Source organism: Anopheles moucheti, chromosome 3, assembly GCF_943734755.1.
Source record: "Anopheles moucheti chromosome 3, idAnoMoucSN_F20_07, whole genome shotgun sequence".
Lineage (NCBI taxonomy): Eukaryota > Metazoa > Arthropoda > Insecta > Diptera > Culicidae > Anopheles > Anopheles moucheti.
This window is the reverse complement of record NC_069141.1, coordinates 44851357-44874176: the sequence shown is the minus strand read 5'-3', so window position 1 is coordinate 44874176 and position 22820 is coordinate 44851357. Positions and strand designations below refer to the sequence as shown.

Here is a 22820-nt window from a genome sequence, read left to right as displayed (position 1 = left end):
TGCACCTTGCATCGGCAGCGCACGAACGATCGGTTACGTTTCGGCATTCCGGCGTTTGTTGGAAACGTTGCTCCAGATCATGTGTTTTATCGCTATACAAAAGCGACGGCATTAGAACACTTTCGGCCAGTTCTGCATGCAGCATCGGCTAGGTCAGATCCTTTGCCCCGGCAGGCAAGGTATGGTGCTACAGTTCTGGTTTGTTTGTTGCGAATTGGATTGCAGCGTGCGCACGGTGGTAAGGACACGCGTGACACTTTAGCGCTAAGTGATTCGTTTCCGGTAGTAGACTACCCACGTGGAACTGATGATTTAATGGCTTTAAGTGATAAGACCTTTGTTTGCAGTTCGTGTTTTTGTGGCCAGTGATGATTTTAACACTTCACGTTGTGTTAATGTGTTAATGGTTGTTGGTGTACCTTTAATACAACAATAGAACCAGTGTCTGAAAGTATAAAAATTAATTGTGCAAGAAGAACAAGTGAAACCATTTTGCAGTGTGCAAGTTCCCCATTATTGAAGTTTAAATAATTGTATCACCAGAACTAAAGATCGTTAAAGGTATTTTTAGCTAAACGGAACAATTTCTCACCAGGCGAAAAAATAAATAATTTGAAACAACTAACCATCTAACCATTTTCCCGTTGATCGCATTATTGCAAATGTGGGTTTTGTTTTTTTATATCCCTATTCTTTCGCGTCTCTTTTGACCGGCCGTTTGATCCGCGACTCATTTCTTGTTCGTTTCGCTGCACATACAACATCAATCAGAACCGGCCCGATATGGAGAAGGAAGAAATTAATTAGTTCACAATCACTATAATGAAGCCTGGCTGCTTGCTTTCTTTCCTCGTGCACTTAATTAGCCCCCGGGTAACTGGCAACGGCACCAGAAGGGTAGGCACGTACAGAACTCACAAAACCGGGGGGACAGAATCAAATTAACGCATATCGAAAAATATTTCTCACCCGCGAAAACCAAATGCTGGTAGTCACACACACACACACACACATACAATGGAAAAGCAAAGAAATAAAAGCGACCGGTCTGAACTGACCCCCTGAAAGGGCCCGCACCGTCTCGAACGGTCAGACGGATTTGTTAAGTGGATGGATTTATTCTCGTGTTAGGGCTCTTTTTTTTTAATCGGCGAAGAACGTCGCGGCGATGCTTACTGTTAAGTAAGGAAGTCCCTCCCCTTCTACCCCTCCACTCTCTTCTCCACAAACACCAACTAACCCGCGGCAAGAAACCAAATGCGCGTTAGTGAGGCCACAACAGAAGTTACGGTAATGTTGGCGCCATTTGGCGTGGCAAGTGCGTAAGTTCGACAGTTTGCTCCACTGATCGTGGCCGTCATCGGCGTCGCGTGTGCGAGATGCATATATAGCAGCTGTAGCAACAGCTAGTTGCTGCGTGCGCTCAACCCAGTGTGTACCCAGTGTGGGCGTACGCGGGCACTAACGGGCCCGGATAGCGAACAGTTTCTCTAAAGATTTAGTGAAGAGGGTAATAATGTAATAAATTTCGAAGGAAAGTACAATTTCGTGACAATCGGCAATAAAAACATTTCAAACAAAGGAAACCAAAACAGTGTAAAGCGAGAAGGACAACAACGGTATAAACGTAGCAAAAACAAAAACCCGTGGTGGAAGCAAAAAAGGAAAGCGAACTTTGCGATAAAAAAGGTGACCGTCGACGTGGACGAGGTGGGAACCGGGCAGGTATCCAAGCCCGCGGGTATCGCACACCATCTGTGCGTCTTACCGGCGGTACCGGTGGCACCGGTGACTAACGGAAGGAAGGTCTGGAATGCTATTTCTTCGCTATCAGTTTGGCAGCCAAAGCATCAGCTAAAGGAGAAAGTGAGCGGCCGGCGCAGGTGGAAGTCGATGTGTCGGCCAGTGACGGGTGCCCAAACGGAGCGGAGGGAATATTTACTATGCAAGGATAAAGTGAAGTGAGAAAATTCCGAGTGTTTTATTTGCTTCCTTTGCACGACCGTGCGCCCCCATTCGACGACCGTGCTGGTCGGCCCCTTCGTCCATTAAGCATCGAACCATTGGGCCAGAGCATAACGACCAGAACTGTGCCGTATGTGCGCCGCCACGAGTTCCAGCATGATTTCGGTCGCGTGAGTCGGTCGGTAAGGCGTTAGTGTGTTCATTGTTGTGTCGGGCATTGCAGTTCCGGGATTCCGCTGCCTGTGTGGAACCGACAGCTACGACGACGACTGTAAACATTAGCCCATGGACTGTGCTGGTTTCCACGGAAAGGCGAACATTCACAGCAAGCGGGGTCGTTTGGATGTCAGTGGCTATCTAAATGTGTATACTTTCTAAAGCAAACTAGTCCTCTCCACTTGCTGGTGGATGTACTGCGAGCGCTAAGATAGTGGAAGTGTGAGTATAACACATCCACCTACACACGCACACACATACATACGGGCGCGCACACGGACATTCGATCGAGTCGGAACCATACGTTGTCAGCTGGATTCGGTGAGTTCACCTGCTGACCGCCGGTTGGATACCACGAGCCACCGACCCACCAAAAGCCCCCTTTCGACCCATCGGTTTGTTGGTTTGTCCGGCTTGTACAGTCAGATTCTCCCATTCAAACCCAAGCGTTTGTCTTGGATCGTATGAGCTCCGGCACACAGGGCGCTGGATAATCACAGCTACATCTGATGGTGCACAACTGCACTGAACTGCATCGAATTGCACAGCACACCGCGGCGAGCGAGGGTGGACGCTACATGATGACGTCCGGCTTGGGGAGAAGACCACCTCTGCTGCGAGTGAGAATGGAATTTCTCCAGTGGTCCACGATTGCGCTGGTCATTGTGGCGTGTGTGCTGAATGCAGCCCACATCTCGGCCACTGCTCAGGGAGAACAAGGTAAGATTTTGCGTAGGGTGCCATGCAAAAACCACCACACGGACACATTCGAGCTCCGGTTACCAGGGGGAAGAAGAGACGGAACGGTAATGGCTCAATGTCATGTTTTCCGTCATATACATAACATCAAACCTCCTTCTTGCCATCCCGGTCCCAAATGGTGTCCCCGGTTTCCCCGTCGGTCGACTGATGTTTGTTGCGAGCAGCAGTGCATTGAAAGCTCATTTCATCCAGTTCAAAGCAGTTCGTAGGTGCCGACTAACTGAACGTTTGCATAGTTTCGACAACATTTTGAGCTTTTGTGTTGGCAACATGACTCGACGGTGAACCGACTGTTGACATGTTTTGAGCTGTCACCATGACTACCGGACTGTGGACGATGTTAGACGATCATGCATCGACACGATGCTGGAAACTTTTAATAGGCGAATAGGTTAACTTAGATTAATACCGGCTTAATGTTGTGTACTGTATGAATTCGGTAGCGTATGATAATCTTTATTCAAGTTATCATTTCTCTTTCTAAGTGGATCTGCTCTGTAAAACAATTCACACATTTGCTTCCAATATCGATCGCATTCATTCATATACCCGTATGCCGAAGATATCCGTTCATTATGTTCTTCCTTTTGCTTGGATGTATTCATGAGATGATTTTCACTCATGCTCCAACCTCGCGATGCTTCTATTCCAATTGCGTGCATCGACAGCATGCCTTCAATGTCAATTCAGTGCAGGTTTCCAAAAAGATGGGTAAAATATATATCCTGCACCTGCACGAAAGCATTCCATTGTATGGCTTCTCATTCATTTGTTCTTAAATTTTCGTGTTTCCGAAAGTTCATCACTGGGTGCAGTGCCGAGCGTGCGATTACATCTGCCGGCCTCGGTGTAGCTATCAGCGGTCGAAGGTGCGGTTTGAAACACAGACGCTGGAGGCATACGCAATATATTTCCGGGCTCCTGCAACGTTCGCAGGTATTAGGCCAGCCAGCGGGAACGCTTGCCTTATACTCTATATATATACACTTTACGTTATAACCAACTTCTAAAACAAACTTTCCAGATGCTTCGTAGGCAGACGGCAGGTACATTATGCACTGATTCCCTATTGTTTCGCAGATGAAAATTTATTATTTCCTGCCCCCATTGTGGTTCACGCGCCAAATCGGGACACGGCATGGTCGAAAAATGGTTCAACTCGGAATTACGGTACCATGGTGCCTACTAATGCTGGCTATGAATTTCCTTGTCATAGCCGGAGGTACCACGTATCCAGTCACTCCAGCCGTTGATGGAGCAAAAATCACACTTTACACACTCCTTCGACGTTAAAAGGCGAAGTAAAGTTAACTCATAAAATGAAAGGAAGGAAAAGTGCGAAGCGTACCGAAGTATTTTGCTGGCGTCTTGCTACCTGCTCCGATTGTTTGAATTTTTCATTCGGCTTCCTGGCCTAGAGTGCATGGAAAACGGAGAACAATGCTGTTCCGTTAAAGAGCTTGACGAAAAAATAGCAATACATAACATTGGGTACATAAAGATCTTACAACAATTAAGGTTGATAAGAAATTTTAAACGATCAACGTGTGTAAAAAGAAAAATTTTTCCTCAATGGTTTGAAACTTTGTAGAATTTGATCAAAACTTGACAAAGCCATTATAACCTAATTTTAAAGGTAATTCTATTAATTTCATAATTCTCCTCCAATGAAAATAAATCACTAATTACACTCATAATAGAAATGTTTCACACACAGCTCTATGATGCATTTATTCGCTTGATCATTTTACAATTCAATTTTTGATAGCACCAATTACCAACGTAACGTTTGTCGATACGACCCAGCCATGCTAGCGCCAAAAAAACAACATACAACTTCTGCTTTGTTTTAGATGTGATAGTTAATGCAATAAATGAATATTATCCACGATTTCGCGTTTTCCACGAGTGATGATTAATTATCATTTAATTAATTACTTATCGAAATACACTGCTCACGGTCATGTGCCGATCGATTAACTTGGCCTTTCCTGGCGAACGTCAACACTCCATCTCAATGAAAAAAATAATGAATCAACATAACGGGCTACATCGTTCGGATCCAATCTAGTGATATGATTAGCTCACCAGAAACTAGCGAGTTTAACTCGCAGCATGATAGTGAGTTTATCTTACTGCCCGTAGAGTTCGTCTAAGTCTAAGTATCATTGGCGTATAAGCCACTGGAACTGTATAGGAACTGGTTTGGTGGAGATGTTTTGTAAGACTGAAGAAGAACCGTTTGGCTACTAGGGCTCTAGCTTGTATTCCAACGTTGGTGTCACGCTGACCTTTGACCCTAGATCGCCCATCTGTTCATCGTCCCTGCGTAATTCAAGATTTTTGAGGGGGCCGTTTGTAGTGTCTGTATTATTTAATTTTTGCTTCGATTATTTAGAACCCGACTTTCCGCCACCTGAGTAATATTTCAATAAGCATCCGCTACATAGGATAGCATAAGCTAATGATGTCTAAGTTCCAACTCTCAGTCGCAAATGGTTATTTCTAGCGTTAGATTTACATTAAATTACATTAAAGATCTTTCACGCAGACTCTTGGTGGTAATGGTCCTGACAGTTTTTCATCAACCACCAGGCCTGTGACTCATCATTTGTACAACTCTGGAAAGTTTCACCAGTATGGTAAATCTGCCGCATGGTGAAGATCTGATCCGTCGTTGTTTTTCGTAGGTGGCCTTCATTACCTGAATACCATTGTAAATGTGATACTTTATTCTTTCCTCTCTTCTTGCACCATGATAGGCTAAGATTTCTAACGCAAGGTACCCATACGTCAATAGTAATTAGATCTTTAGAATTCAAAAAGAAGTTTTATTATTAATTGATTAATTCAAAGAAAGCTAGAAACGGCAGGCCTCTACCGCTTGAGGTTGTTCTGTCGATGATAAAGAAGAAGTATAACAAAGGGTCATCATCATCTTATTAGCAATTAATGTAGCCTGTAGCCATTTATGTGCTATTACTTTATCAGTTTAAGCCAACTATTTCTAGGTTTCTAAACGTGAGTTAATTTTTAGCTGAATTGTCTTGTTAACAAACTACCAGGCGGCTCCATTCATTCTTGCAAATGTAACCTTTACTTAGGTGGGGCACTGCAACCTCACTTTTCCACAGCTGCAGTGTATATTTAGCAGCAGTGCTCGTTAAATGGTCTAAACAAGTTTTTTCAAATGCTACATTCATATTTAAACTAAAATGATCGAGCCTTACCCTCGCTTCTAGAGCTCTAGACTGATCTAAAGCTCTAAGTAGACCACGCCGATTTTTCTTCTTGACGTGACAACCTACTAGGGCATGCCTGTTTTTTTGGCTTACCAGACTTATTTCACCTCGTTGACGGTTAATCAATCCTTGCTACGGGGAATTGGTCAAGACGGAATTTTAGACCGATTTGGATTTTTATACTACTGGACCATCCTCACTGGACGGTTTCAAGTTTATTGTTCCATAAAACTGTACAGGGGCTCAGGTTACCGATTTACACTAGAACACTGACAAGCGAGGCATGAATAGCTTTCAAATGCGAAACCTTAAAGTCAGTCGCATTACATAAATCCTTATATCACATTAGCCTTGTGTGACTGTTGAACAATGGTCATTAAAACCTAATTGGAAGTCAAGTAAGGTGCCAAGATCACAATCTAATTACTATGGATTCTAGTACTAGGTATTTATTCGATAGTATCTAATACAATTATATTCATCGACGTACATAGTAATGTGAAATATTACTCATAATAATATATGGTTTAAAACTTAAATGGAGATTATAATGGAGATTAATTTATTTTATTATTCAGGAAGGAACGGCCGGGCCGTGTAGGTAATTGATTCAACTGTCTAAGAAGAGTATTTAGAGTCTTTGTGATTTAACTCATTCACAGCGAATTTAATTATTAAAAGAATTTTGGGTTACCGCTCCCCGGCATCCATCAACTCATTGCTTAAAACATGAATTAACTATTGAGTGAGTTAACTAAGGATTTAATTCCTCAAGACGACCATAAATTCATGATTCAAATCATCTCACACTGAGATTATAACCCTTCGACAATTAAATCATGATTTATATCATGATTTAATTCATCCGTGAGCTCTTCGAAACACAAATTCTATTGAGACACCAATATATATGACCGGAATGATCACTCACCCCTCTCAAATAGATCAAATAGAACAAACAAAAAACAAGATAAAAGTATTTTTGAATCCGTAATGGTACCATCCTACAAGATTTTTGCAACACATATCCTACGAAATAAAAAAAAGATTGTAATCAATGAAATGTAAACAACAACCAATTAATTCAAAGAAATTTTTGTGTTCCTGCATAACCTCATATTTTAAACATTGGCAACAACATCTTGGCCAATACGTCTTGTTCTACGAAACTATCCTCTCATTTGTATTCATAAAATAGAACCGCAGGTTTTCTGCGCCGTAGTCCCTTATGCAGACATAAAATCTCAAAGCTTTAGATCCGTCAACGAGGTGAAATAAGTCTGGTAAGCCAAGAGCAACTAGTGGAAAAGTTTAGGTAATTGGCAACAACTCCAATACTCTTGACCTCTTCCACTTGACGTGTTCGCGGTATCGATGAAATTGCTGCTATAGGCCTACCTTTCAATCGTAGAAATCCGCACATAACAAGAAGCTTAATACTAACGAAAACAACATAATTTAGGGATTAAAGTCCTGCGTAACAATCATACTTATTTATCATAATACTTACCTCCGTCCATCGATCCATCTACGCAACAGCACTAATACAACTTCATGTATCAATTTCAGCTTAACTGAAGGTTTCCTTAAAGTGCTCGATGAAATTAGACAGCTTTGTACAGATCGGGGATAATTAAGATGACGATTGTTCATCGGTGTATGCGAGAGACTGTGTGTGTGTGAATGTGTAGGTGCGGTTTGGAATGGTAAGAAAGGTCTTTGCCAGTATTTACCACACTCAGGTATTTGACATCTTCACCAAACGCTGTTGCCGTATTGTTTAAACAGCGCTGCTAAAACATGAAATTTGCCATTTTTGACCTCGCTGGGAAGGAACCTGCCGTCACCACTCCTATTCGAAACACAACGCCAACACAGCCACCGGCCAGAGTGAAGTCGGATTCCACGAACCTCGGGAAACCTTAACACCCCCGAACGTTTTCTCATGATGGCCCTTCACGATAAACGGCCTAGTTACGGTTTTTGGTTTTGGTTTTTCACGGAGAACAGACCACCATGCACGAGCCCCGGTCGGTATATATATATATGTGTGTGTGTGTAGTGTGTGCGGTCTCCGCGCTGCTTTCGGCATGGTTTCATTATTAATGATTAGCTGTTTGGTTATAATTTTCCTCTCCGAAAACCGCAGACTTTGGCTGAAATTGGTTGAGAAAGAGAAAATGCCAACAGTTTCCACATCACAGAACACAACATAAAACCCGATGTATGTAAAACCTCGGGCTTCCCCGGTCTGCCCTTTTGACGGTGGATACCTTCTCCACGGATCTCCACGGATCCGAACGCGGCACGGGTCTTTCGGTCTTCATTTTTGTGGTTAACGTGGTGTCGGGAGCGAAGAACCCGGCGAGTTCTAATAGCTCCTGCTGCGATCCCTTCGCCAAGGAAAGTAGCAACGCGAAATGAAAGGTTGACGACGGCTAGCGCACGACGAGCAGACGACACTTCTGCAGAAAGGTACCGTTCGTTCGTTTGCTGATGCTGATGGGCGATGGCGATGAGCATGAAAGGGAACCGACATTGCTTTAGTTGCTAATTAAATGAATGAAGGGGGATTTTGGTTTACCTTTTCAACAGGCTTGTAAATTTTATGATTTCCCTTCGAAGCTTTCTCCCACAAAAGTCCAGCCTTCACCCGTAACTTTCCATCCCAATGCGCGTGGAAAAAGTGTGGAGCAGAGGAACGAACGGTCACGGTGAACTCTAAATAACGATGTGTCCGTAATAACACACACGGTAACCATTTCGATAAGATGACGCCCTAATGAGCATAATTCAGCTGTCACGTATGTTTGGCTGATAGTTTAGAGCTTTCCACTTCTTTACGATGGTCCCATGATTTCCCTGCTAGAGAGTTCGACTAGGAATGTAATTTCCTTAGTTCAAAGGGATGGTAGGCAACATACATTTTCGGAAAATTTACCACTAGTTTGTTCGTACTACTCCTGCCTGGTACTAGCAACCACAAGTAAAGGACAAAACAAATGCAAAATAGTTTTGCTTAATACGCTAAGGGTAAATATGAAATGAATAAACCACTATCGTTGCGCCGAGTGAACAGATGAACTCAGCTGCCTTTCAACTATCCGTGCAATTTTGACACGACTTGCTTTTCGAAACCAGCACAGCACTTGTGCACTTCTGCTCGTTTTACCCCAACGCGATAACGATCAGAATTGTAAAAACCGTTGATATAAGCAACGTGCGGTCGGTCAAAACATGAATAGCGTAGCGAAATAAAATCTGCTCCATCCGGCGACCCTTACTCATCCAATTTGGTTTGCAGTTTAATTTTCGATAGAGAATTGTGCCGTCGGTGCTCATCATAAGGCGCCACCGCCATCATTGCACCAGTGTTGCCTGGGAATGGAAAACAATGAATACATTAGCAAGAATGTTGTAAACAAGAGCTAAACAATTAAATTCCACTTTTACAACACTATTAAAAAGGAATAATAATCAGTGAAGGGAGGGATTGTATAATTTATGACTGAGACGGAATACGACCGAAACGAACGCAGCTTCATATTCAGTGTATTTTAATTAAACGCTTTAAGTCCTTGTATGTGCTGTTTTAACTCATAGCTTTCTCTCTTTCCTTATATCCTCCTCTTTCTGCATACAGATGAAACGGTGGAGGAAACGAATTCTTATATATTGGATAAAGGTATGTATGCTGCAATTTCTTCATGCAGTATTTTTCATTTTATAGTTCTTTCTTGCAAATATTTTGTAATTGCTTTACTTATTGTTATGGTAACAAAAAGAATGACATAAAATATGAAAAAAACACTTTAACCAAAAAAGAGCGTAAGAAAAAACATACTGCAAGAGGTTGAATGGAATAAATCATTCAATCTACTTTGTTAAGCGTCTTGCAGCAGCGTGAAACCTTGCAGATAATAGACTACAGTTCCCTTATGGCCACATCGTTTCTCACTTGGTCAAAGGCAATCAAAAGCAAACCCATTTTTCCCATCCGTGGCTCAATCAGGCGAGTGGAAAGCAAATGCTATCCGAAACAGAAGCAGCAAAAAAAAAACGATATGGTGAAAATGCTATCCAATGGCGAAAAGTGTCGATGTAAGAGAAACAAAGAAAGAAAGCAGTAGAGCAGTAGTGCAAACGAGATAGGGCGTGGGATAAAAGGTAGGTATCTAGAGGCTAATTGCGATCGAATCGCTTGCATTGAGCCACTGCACTCATTTTTAGGAATAAGTGCTTCATGAATATAATATAGCAGTAGCGATGCATTATTCAGTGGCATTATGACAGTAGGTACGGTAAGGGGGTTAAATATTCATCATAATTAAAATTGGAAAATATCGTGTGTCAGCTGATAGTACGAGATGATAGCGCGCATGCTGCCTCGGAAAACAAGCTTTCGAGCTTAGCAGGCAGCTTGACTGTAGACCGTGCGTACATCGAAAATGCATCAACGGCTGGATAAGGCCGAAGATACCGATGTGTAAAACAGTTCTCGGGGCCACAGGCACAAAATATGATCGAGAAGAAATTAATTGATTCGGTAAAATTACGGCTAAATGAATATCATTACAATCTATAATGAGCTTCAAACTCATTGATTCTGAAATGCAATTTTCATTCTTTCATTAGTTTTACCTATTGCAATTTTTTTATGTTTATTGTTACATGTGCCTTTAAAATGATAAAATTCCTTTCAACATTAAGAGCCTTGTTATGGTTACAGATTTACCCAAGTTCGGAGAACCGATTCAAAATCTTACCGTACCGGTCGGACGAGAAGCGATACTGACCTGTGTCATTAACAATCTTCAAACATACAAGGTACGTCCAAACGAAGCCCCCTTCGCCAGTATTGTCCACAGTAACCGACAATGTTTCCCTGTTTTGCTTTGAAGGTGGCGTGGCTGCGTGTCGATACGCAAACAATACTGACGATTCAAACGCATGTCATTACGAAAAATCACCGCATGACCATCGCACATGTCGAGGGCCGTGCCTGGGTGTTACGCATTCGCGATGTAAAAGAATCGGACAAGGGATGGTACATGTGCCAGGTCAACACCGACCCGATGCGTAATCAGATCGGCTACCTGAACGTTGTAGGTAAGGAAGTGGACGATAAGGACTAGGAAGATGTAACCATCCGCTAGGGCGAGCATTTACGCTCGCTGTGTGACCGTCGGTGGCGGTGATTTAATGTGATTTAATTGTCGCTGTCCATGTTGGCTTATGCTAATGAGCTGCCTCTTTCTCATCCACGCATCATCTGGACACTCATAAAAATATCAATATACGTATAATCCCGTACCAGTGCCGCCCAACATACTGGACTATCCCACCAGCACCGATATGGTCGTGCGCGAGGGAAGCAACGTTACGCTGAAATGTGCCGCTTCCGGTTCACCGACTCCTTCCATCATTTGGCGACGGGAAGGCAATGAGCCTGTCAGCGCGGGCGGTACGTTGTTATGAGTTTTTTTCTTCCTGTTTGAATTTTGTTTTTGTTTCATTGTTGATACACTGCACTATTTTATTTGGTTTCTGTCGACCATTAAAACTACCATGCATGCGATGCAAGTGCATCGGGCTGGCAAACTACAACCAAATTGTTTCATTATTATTCCAAACCCGGCACACCATTTCATGCAGCGACCAGCCTGAACAGCTCCACCTTTTCCATTTCGCGAGTTAATCGACTGCATATGGGGGCATATTTGTGCATCGCATCGAATGGTATCCCACCGTCGGTCAGCAAACGCGTCATGTTGATTGTCCATTGTAAGTACCACCCAGGGTTTGTGTGTTTGGTTGTTTGGCATTTTTTTTCTGTTGGTGCTGTTTGTATTTTGTTTGATGCAATAAAGACCACTAAATCCTTCCACGGTGATAGGTGCGATTACTCCACATGGTGCTTGTGCGCACTCTGTGTCGTTATTGCAATTTCCAACATATTGCTTCTGTTGTCCGAATGCATTATGTATTTACATTTACGATCTCTTGACCATTGCTTTAAATATGAAATTGTCTTGTTTTATTACATAATATATTATCATCTCTTTCAATCGATCCTATTAAATTTAGCCTGAATATCAAATTTGGAAAAACCAGTTAAGATTTACAGATTGTTCAATAAATTCGAATACTAAGTTTCATCATTAATCAAATCTGCAACATTTAATTATTCTCTATGGATATTGATGTCGGTGAAAAACCAGTGGATATATCCATGATTGTTGCTAAGGAGTTGAGAGATACTTTGCCATAGAACTAGTCATAGTCATATACAGAAGGAACTTCTGTCACTCGTGGAAAGAAGAAAAGATATTTATATCAGTTTTAACTACACGTAAACCCTTGAGAATGTGTACCTTTCAACACCGTTAGGATGTTTGATCGAGGCAAGATGATCCTCTCTTGCCAGACTGAGGAAGATTTCGTAGAACAGTAGTTTTTCATCCGGACGGTGTTAGAACAATTTAACCGACTTCCTCGACTAATCTTTGTGATCTCCCAGAGCTCCGGATATGAATCCTATCTTGCTATCTCTGATATGACTTTTTGTTTAGTCCTTTATTATGTCCATACGGTGTCATTACCTTATATCATTTAAAAAAAATTGAATCAGCCTAGTCAATCATTTTTTAAAAGTGTATTCGAATTTATTAAATACCGTGTATACTCAATCACAAATTCTGTCTTTCACTCATGAATCTAAACGAATGCATAATTATTTCGTAGTCATCATCAATTTTATGATTGGTGTCATAATTTACTATGTTTATTAAGATAACTATAACCAGAGAACAATAAAACGAGCATCCTCAGTCAAATAGCTTACCCGTAGTAATTAGTCTGCAGTTTTTTTATGGCTCACGGAAGTCCCCTTTAATTAGCTATGCAATCATTTATGTTTCCTATCGTCTTCATCTGTCGTTACGAAGTCCCACCGATGATATGGATCCAAGATCAGCTTGTTGGCGCCGCCCTGGGACAGCGTTTGACTCTCGAGTGTCAATCGGAGGCTTACCCACGCTCTATCAATTACTGGATGAAGAATGACACCATCATAACGCAAGGTAAGGAAATTCGTGGACTACACTGGGGTGTGCTTGTCTTTACCCCAATATCTATTGATGAGGATAGATAAAAATATTTTGTTCAAAAAGCATCACAAAATCCGCCACCGACAGAACATTTGGCACCGGCCACTCGGCCCACCTCGTAATGTTGTTTGTCCCTCAATCAACCAGGTACCCGTCCTGCCGAATCGTTCATCATTAATATCTTCCTCTTCACTGCCAAGGAAACAGACTGACTTTTGGTTGACGGGTAGTAGATTTTCCGTTGAACCGTCTTCTCGCCTCCTCGTCATTCCCTTTCGCCCGTTTCCTCCGGCGACAAAAACGAAACCTCACCAGGTTCGCCAGCGGACGCTTGTATGCAGGTTCGCGTGGCGAAACCGTTTGCATGAGCGTGGTTTTTTGGTTGTCATTTTTCCCGTTTTCGGAACAACCACCAACCGGCGACCAAGCAGAACGAAACAACACCAAACGGATGGAAATAATAAACAAGGAAAAATCTGATAACGAGGAAAAATTGTGTCACAATCATCATCTTGTTATTCAATCAATGTAAGGACATGCGACGGACAATGGCAATGGGAAAGGAACAGCAAAAAAAACTGGAAGCACCCCAAAAACCCGAGCTTTGGGTGAATTCTGCAGAACGGCAAGATGGACGGGCCGTACTTGGTACCGTTCTTGGTTACCGTGTTTTAGGTTGGCGCGCAGTCTCTCGACCCACACTCCCAACAGAAGGGGGTGGGAATGATAAGGGCCCATGTCAACGAATTCATTATGCTGCACAACAGTTCGGCAACCATCTAGCGTGAAGTAGCAAAACATGGTATGCCAGAGCAGAGCGCACCGTCGTTAGAGAGCGATAACCAAGGGCAAGATTTATGGGAATGATCTTCAGTTGAAAAGTATCTTTCGGTTGATTCGCAGTGATGACAAACCACCCACCAAAAACTCGACGAACAAATGCCATTTGAAACACTACGAAAAAAGGATAAAAATATACACAGTTTTAGCGAATATTCTTTACCGGCGTGGTGGCTACGGTTGTGATCAACGTACTTCTTTTATTATCCTTATAACGAATGTCATTATCTTTGTAACTTTGGGACACACTTTTCCATGCTAATTGTTGCATACAATCTAACAGAAATCCATCACTCTCACAGGCAAACACTTTGAACCTTCGATTAAGGAGATCAACAGCTACAAGGTGGTGATGAAGCTCACTATCAAAGACATCAACATTGCCGACTTTGGGACGTACAAATGCGTCGTAAAAAATTCACTCGGCGAAACGGACGGTTCAATTAAAGTGTATCGTAAGTGTCCGTAACGTTAATGATTTACAGCAATCTCGCTCAACTCGTTTAATGTTTGTTTGCGGTTTGCTTTTCCAAACAGATATTCCATCTACTACTGCAATGGCTACCAGTCCACCCGTAACGACAACCGTTGCAACCACCACCGAAACAGTGTTTCGGAAAAATTGTTAGTATTTGCCTCGCGGTAACTACCATGCTGGGTAGAACACATAAACGAGCTCTATTTTACGTTATGTATTACAGATAAAAACAAAATCTATCGCCCACCGTTGGACGAATTTTCATCATCATCCAATAAGATCATGGGCGCAGGGGACAGTTCCGAAACGTGGAACATCGATGGAACGATTGAGAAAGGTAATTGATGGACTTGTCAAGCGGATTTGCGAACACGCAATCAACTAAATCAATGCATTCGGGCGTTTTTCTTTGTGTTTTTCTCGTTTCGTGACCAGATCGTGATCATCGATACCGAGACAATGGGGCCAGCTACAACGAGGATCAACGGGAAAAGGAAGCATTCGTTGATACGGAAGGAAATTCACATGCCCCTCCGCACTGGTCACCCGCAGGAAGCGGTCTACTGATCCTTGCCTGTTACACACTGTTGATAGTTACGATCAGCGCCAGGTGATTTCCGCGTTAGATCCACTTACTGCAAGGCCGAGATGCGTACACGGACAACTTAACAATTACACAAACACAACATTACTGAACTATAGATAAATTATGAGACTTAAGTGACATAGGAATCAGGCCAAAACAAACAAAACAAAACAAAAATCCAGTTAGCAAAACGATTGATTGTGTCGCTGAGTGTTGGTAAGAGGAGCACTGTAAATGTGAAATTTCGCTACGTAAAGCGTAACCAAATAAACGGACGATTCAAAATCGAGCATCCCGCTTGGAGAAACAATGTTAAAAGCTGACAATGTAATAAAGGTTTTTTTTATAATAAAACAGACAAAACGACGACTCTGCGACTCACTACTGGCCGCCTTCACTAGCAACATCCGACATCCTGCATTCGACAATGTGCTTCCGATTGTGCACCAAACACCGACAGTGTTGAAGATATCTGAACAACAACAAACCAGGAATGCTGGGTGTGCAATCGCTTCCCACCGACGGGGGTTTCACTGTGCAAGCTTATCTGTTCTGGGTGGAAAATTTAATCTCAAAAATGGTTTGTTTACGTGTTTCTTTCCGGTGCCCTCTACCGTTACCTTACCGAACGCAACTGTCTGCTAAATGACACTTTACCTCGCCGTTTCCTTTTTTTTCGACCGGTGTCCGTTGTGTTGTGCGCGTTGCCCAGAACAGCTGGACGCCGTTCACTACGCGCAGTAGTTGTTTTGTTGATGTTTCCAGCAGGATATCGTTCCTTCGACCGCGCCACAAATTGTGGCCAATTTGTTTCACTTCAGTGATTTAATTATTCATGCCGGTTGGACTTGGGTTGTTCCGGAGGACGGGTGCTTAGGCCCGGCCGTTCCGACCATTCCGGGGCCTGTTGTTTGTTTGCGAACAAAGATTCTGCTTCTTTCCCTTCGGTTTTGGTGATGGTGCCTGAAATGGTGGCAACTGGTAATACTTGACTGTGATAGTTGATTGAATTAAATAAGGATAGTTTTCTTCGTAACATAATTGTGGCAGGCGCGAATTTTGTGAATGGCTTCACGGCAATTCAACGTGGTTCTTGCCATCCTGGGCTAGGTAAAGAATCTTGGCACTTGAAATATGAACTGCTTGCACGAACTTGTCCGTCGATCTTGTGGAGTGTGACGGCGTAGTTTGGCTATGCGATGGCACACACCCTTTGTACACCACTTTGTTGTATTGGTTTATACCTTTTACACCACACTCTTAATTGAGTTATGCTATATCGCTCAAAAAGTTGACTAGGAAGAAAGACGTCACCCAAAATTAAGCATGTGTACGAGGAGCATCCTACTTAGTTCCCACTGTGTTGTGACTCTATTACACTACTATAATAATATAGTCCTTGCTTAAGAACATCCTCTTCTGACCAGGTAAGTGAAGGTTATTAGCGTTAAATTAAATCTTATCAAATAAGGGCCTGAATGCTCCCGCATCGAGTGTGGGTCATTTCAAACTGTTTCGTGTTTACTTACTGTTAGCTTGCTAATGGAGTTTCCTCGTCATGTGATAAGTAGAAAGACTTTTATGCGACCCAGTTTGAAAAGCGTGCAAAAACCGTTTGCTAAGCAATTCTGATTCGCTTCATTATTCGAGTAGCGCACGCCACGACAGTATGTTTGCCTTAGTTTGTGTAAACGTTCAATATTCGTCTATTTAACCTAAATTTAAATTTACGTAAAATACCTTTCCATCCAGCCGATCCAGTACACGGATATTCGAATAACAGTTTAAGCTTACCCATAATGTGCCACCTGCCTGTTTGAATTTTTGGCAACGAATAATCAGCAGGCTGATTAGAAGCGCATCACGGTGGAAATTTGAGTAGTAACAAAAATTGCCCTCGTGTTGATTGCTTCGTTATTGTAGGTGTGCGAAATCAAATGTGTTTATGCGCCCTTCCCATTACGCCCGTTACTCACCCTTGTTTGCCGATTGTCATCGTTTAGCACCCAAATGTGTGCTCCCATTTTCCGGCTACTACTAGCAAGGTGCCCTACCACATCTAATATGACCGGCTACGTAAATTGTAGTGAAAACGCACCAGAAAGACCATAATTTTAATTAACAAGCATTTTGTCGCGGTGCTCAGGAGAGCATAAAAAATATGGATGCTAGAGTGGCCTGCCTCCAACAGCCAGGAGTGGCACATTCCTGATTTAGAGAACGAGGGCCGTGGAAAGGCACGAGGCAATCTTTCCTGGTAAGAGCAGAAGAGTCAGGTGTGCTAGGGGCAACGCACGCGGTGGCCTGTTATCTTGTTTACATTCCACTTTTGCTCGGTGGCCATGGCTAGTGGCAGACAGGCATGGACTAACGTGCGAAACGGCTGGGATGTCTGTGTGTAATGAAAATCCTGACATTTTTCAACACCTACAACAATATCACTTCCGCTCCGTTAACCCGCCGTTTGCCGTTCGTTTTGCGCTCGCTGCCCACGAGACAAGCCAAGCCGCGAGATCAAGAAAAAGTAATTACCATAATAAAAAAGAAAATTATTACCTTTCGCGAATGCACGGGCGTTTGCCGGCCCGACGTGGTAATTGAAGCCATTGCTGCTATCACCATAAATTCTAGTGGGCCATACACCCCATACCCAAAAAACATCGCGAGCGAGAAAAAAAGCGAAAGCAACGAGCGCTTGGTCCTGCTGTAGCCCCACGTTCTAGGTGTGTTTTGGGGGAAGCAAAACGGGAGCATTCGGTAAGGCGATAACCAGGAGTTTAAGAATTTAATGACGTAGCCATTAGGAGGGCTTTACCGTTCGAAGGACCATCGTTCAATTCGTAAGCGCATTCGAAGACGTTCGATTCTCTTTTTTCTTCTTCTTTTATTACTGGAACGTAATATAGTGGCTAACTGTTTTTTGATGTTTCATTTGAATAACCAATTTTTCATATTTTTGTCTATCGTTTTTTCCGCTGTTGATCTATTCTTATTTTCTTCTTTTTTTTCTTTTTCTTGCCGTAATGACTTACTAGCTAATGCCTGTCATTTCTAGATTTGTTTTACCACGCAGACACATTCCTTGTAACGGAGGAACGGTCCGGATGAGATTTTGACTCGGTTCTGTTGTGTAGGGCGCTACTACATACACTTGCAAATTTTGAAAATTTAAGGAAAAGTACATCCATTTCCGATTGACAAAAAATTACAGCTTGTCCCGAGCATCGGGGCAATTTTAAATAATAAAATTGTATTTTCCATTCATGGTCTTCATTTTATATGTCCAATCACTGACAACAGGGAATGGAAATCTACCAGTCTCAAAACATAAAAACGCTAACAACTAAACTATCGTAGTCCTTAATATTCAAGTTATTCACTCAGCAGTTAGCCATTCTTACTGCATTTCTATTTGTTAACTTAGGAAGGTAAGTGAATGATGTATGGTATATGATGACGGTCTCAAGTCTCGTACCTCAACATTCATTATTTTTTGTTCAAGAAGATCGGATGGCAGTATTGCTTACCTTCAGTCTTTTACTTCGATTTTTTTCGTAACTTTGGTGATTGACTATCGTAGGTGTTTTAGTCTCGAAATTTTTAAAATATATTGTTTTTTTTTATGTTTACTCAAATGTTTTCATCGATTTATTAGATGCATTTTGGGAGAACTGATAGGAAAACAATTGTTCTTTTTGAATAAAAAGAAGCTAATTTTATATTTTCAATTAAAATTACTGCAATTGGGAATGCAAAAGTTAAAACAAGGCACTAGATAACACCGCAAATAATTTATTAAATCACTAAAATCAATAAAATCAATCAATCAATCAAGTAAATCAATCAATCTTATGGATACACAACTGAAATAAAATCTACAATAATCCATGGAAACATCTTGTAAGCATTATTGAAGTACCAAATTGAATAAACGAATAAATAGCAAGTTGGCGGTCTGGTGGCCTGATGACAGCGACACTGGTCTTCACACGAACGAACCGGACCAAAATCCCATCCGGCCCAATCTCCAGTAGGATTGACTATTCGGCTACGGGGTAAAATAAGTCGATATGGCTAGATCGTTCTAACTAAATTCAAATAACTAGTTGATTGAAAGAAATATTTATTTGTAACATTGTTTAATGTTCGATGAACATGCAGACTAATCCAGCTCAAGAAACGCGAAAAAAGATTTAAAATATTAATATTTTATAATCATCTCGTCATAAGCATTTCAAAATTTTTAAAATTTAAAGTTTTAAAGCAGGATGTAATAATGTGTTGTACAAAAATTAAACTAGATTGCATCTGTAACAAGATCTGCTCCAAGTCAATGTTATAACGAATCAGCGACGAGTCACATCGCAAGAATGTGCGGATAGTTTCTAGTTCCGGATTAAAGATACTGTTAAACACCTCAACACTCTACGTAAATATGAAACCTGGCACATTTTCCGACAGCAGCAACCAACGTTCTTCGGCATTCGGTAGAACCCGAGCCCTCTTCCACCAATAATCGGGTACTAATGATAATGATTTTATTGCCTAAGATATCTCCAACTTTGCCCGATTGCAACCGTTTTCGGCCGGAGCCGTCCGATGCTGGAGGTTTTGTTCAAATTTTAATTAAGGATGACCACACGGAAAACAACCCGGACGCAAGAGGGCACAGTTGCGCTTTCCCTCATCGGATCGATGAGCCAAAAGTGTGAAGTGCGAAAGTTTCCCACCACCATCGACGAAACATGCTCATGTTTAAAAGATCTTTTAATGATTTTATGTTACCCAACAGGTTCCTGCGTTCGAGTTTGTACGGTTAGCTCCTTTCAGTCGTCTTGCTTTCGTTCTCCCCATCTTCAGCCCTTCTGTTCCTGTTCTGTGTAGCAAGCCTGGCCAGCTTCTGCAAACCGATATAGAAACCCACTGTTACCTGGCACCTAGAGCACGGAACTTTTTCCCTCTTACCTTGGCATGTAGGTGAAAGAAGAATGAAGGAAAAACTTCCCCATCTTGCCTTCGTTGTAGGAGGTACACACATAATTTACGAAAACTATTTCACCCGACCCACTAGCGACCCCAAGGGTCAAAGTTTTTCGGCTACTAAAAAGCACTGCAGCAGCACACTGGACTGAATGGAACTGAGAGCACTGGCCGAAGCGATGTTGCTGTTGGAACAAGCGCCAGGTAGCTTGAACGAGGAACAGGAAAAAATACTGAAATACCTTTTTATTTGGTATTTAGTTAAGAATTCATTCCGATAAAGTTTTGATTTATGCATCAAATTTTATTTCCTTTTCTACTATGTATTTAATTTACCTAGTTCTTTTTTATGACATGTGCAAACAGGGCCCGCTCTTACGACACCTTATCGTGTACGATTGGGTAATGTGTTTTTATCCGAATGTAATAATAAATATAATAAATGGCTGGATTTTAAGGCAAAGCATTAGATTGTGGTTTTGTACTTTATCGCCTTCATTCTCACATCGGGAGGCCTATCTTACATATCCATTGTAATTTTAGAGCTACATCGTGCAGTCACAATGAAGTTTTTATATTATGCGATACCCTAATCTTTTCCTTGTAGCTATCAAAATGAGTGATATTAAGAAAATCATTAGTTTTTTGGCTAAAAACAATAACTTTGTGTTATCTTCAATTGTGAAAACCCTCCCATAAGTCTTCTAAAAGTCACTTCGAGAAAGGCAAGGTTTTGCCTTAAAGTATTGGAAAGAAACTCGTAAAATGCATACTTTGGCTTGAGTGCTAACAAAAGCAACTTGCAGCTAGCGTACGTGTACTCACAACCCCATCGATAGCTCTGGACGAAAACGAAGAGGGAGCATAATTTAAATTTAAATAACAACTAGTTAACCTCATTCGATGTAACTCATGCTTATAACTTATGAATGTCTCCTACATATGCGCCGGTCTAGAATGCGAGTCAACTGCAGTAATGCAGTACGCTGGTATGTTTGTACGTTAGCCATGCAAACGCAACTGTCCCTGCAAGCTAAAGGCAAGATCGGACCACTAGCGACACATAGAAATCGTCTCAAATTTATCTCAGCTTCATCTCAGTCTACCCAGCTGGTCTACATGCTGCAAAAAAGATCATTTTGCTTCAAGAGGACAAAGTTTGTACCAAACAATCAGTGTCTCTTGTTTCCGATGAAAGACCAGTGGTTTTGGTAATAGGTAACAGCCCTCCACAGAAAAGCGGCAACATCATCTCCAAAGGAAACGATTCAATTTCCTTCACAGTTTGTTACAAACATAACTCGCTTGTCACTAATTTTCCGTGTTCACTTTATTTATACGTTTTGTAATGTAAAACTACCAAACGTTCAACAACAATCGGTAATGTGCTTTCTTGAAGACAGTGTTGCTAAACACTTCAGATTTTGATGCCATCTGCAGAGTCGGGATAGTGATTTTACACAGCATCGACACCAATAACTCTAAAATAATATTAAATTTTGATCGTGTACAACAAAAAGCACATAGCAAAAATAATGTAAAAATGTTCCATTCGTACAGAATTAATTTTCCAGCACTACAAAACCATGCTAAGTTTTCAAAGTAACACAATAAGTAATGTTGGGAGAGGTGTTTATTTTCACGATAGAATCCCCTGTTCAAAACTTTACGAACAAGCCCTTCAAACCCACTCTCTTGCCTTTGGAATGTGTACTTTATGTGTATTGCTGTCTTCACAACGTGTTGTGCGAAACAGTTTGTGCGTTACAGAACTTAACATTGGTTGAAAGCTTCTCTTTATAAACCAAAACATAAAGTGTTACACTGGAACGTACGAAAACTATAGTTTGATGAAACTTAATTCTATAAGAGATCTTTATACAAGCGGTTTTACCTTAAGATAACATCGTTTATTATGAAAGAAGAAAAGGCCAATGTTCAAAACTAGTGACGTTATTTCTTTAAGTTCCCTTCGTCTCTACAGCTTTAATTGTGCACTGAACGATTTCGTTTTTTTCTGTTTGACCATTGAGTTACTTGATCAAATTGTTACACATCTTTCTAGCAGGAACATACTTTGCTTCCTAACATTTCAATTATGATATACAGGTATTGAACTGTCGCCGTCCTCATTCTTGCTCCGATTTTGTTCCTGCTCTATTGCAGATGTTCTTCTATGTTTCTCACAACACAGTGTTCCGTTTTTTCCCTTCTTTAAACCCTTCGATCCTCCACGCTTTTGTGATTCAATATCGATGTGATGTCACTATAAAACGGTTAGGATGATTGTTCAATGTCAAAAACGATTCTTGGTACCACGTGAAAGGATTGCGTAAAAGAAAATGGTGCTCCATGTCCTATCGTGCAATTGAATAGCGAACAAAAACATGAAATTTGTTCCCTAATTTCCGAGAGGATTGTAGCAATCCTGCAACTTTAGGATTTTCTTTAATTTTATTCGGTTTTGTACATTTTTGGGATTGGTTCATCGACTGATATCTACTGATAAAAAAGCTATAATTTTTCCTATCACTTATACCAAAATACAAAATTAATAGCATACTTACAGTTTGAAACATTGAAACAGATCTTGAAAATACCACTTCAGTTGTAACACTGTTGTGCCAGTTTTGTTGTTCTCC

At 41.5% G+C, this 22820-nt stretch overlaps 1 protein-coding gene across 1 annotated transcript; it reads left to right on the top strand.

Annotated features, from left to right (window-relative positions):
- The first annotated feature begins 2540 nt into the window (after positions 1 to 2540).
- On the top strand, positions 2541 to 15549 carry LOC128301668 (lachesin-like). The gene is made up of 11 exons (XM_053038256.1): positions 2541 to 2901; positions 9829 to 9870; positions 10915 to 11012; positions 11087 to 11294; positions 11503 to 11649; positions 11841 to 11969; positions 13133 to 13267; positions 14437 to 14589; positions 14672 to 14758; positions 14836 to 14949; positions 15048 to 15549. Exons 1-11 carry the CDS (start codon positions 2691 to 2693, stop codon positions 15224 to 15226), a joined length of 1503 nt encoding a protein of 500 aa, XP_052894216.1. The 5' UTR covers positions 2541 to 2690; the 3' UTR covers positions 15227 to 15549.
- The last annotated feature ends 7271 nt before the right edge of the window (positions 15550 to 22820 follow it).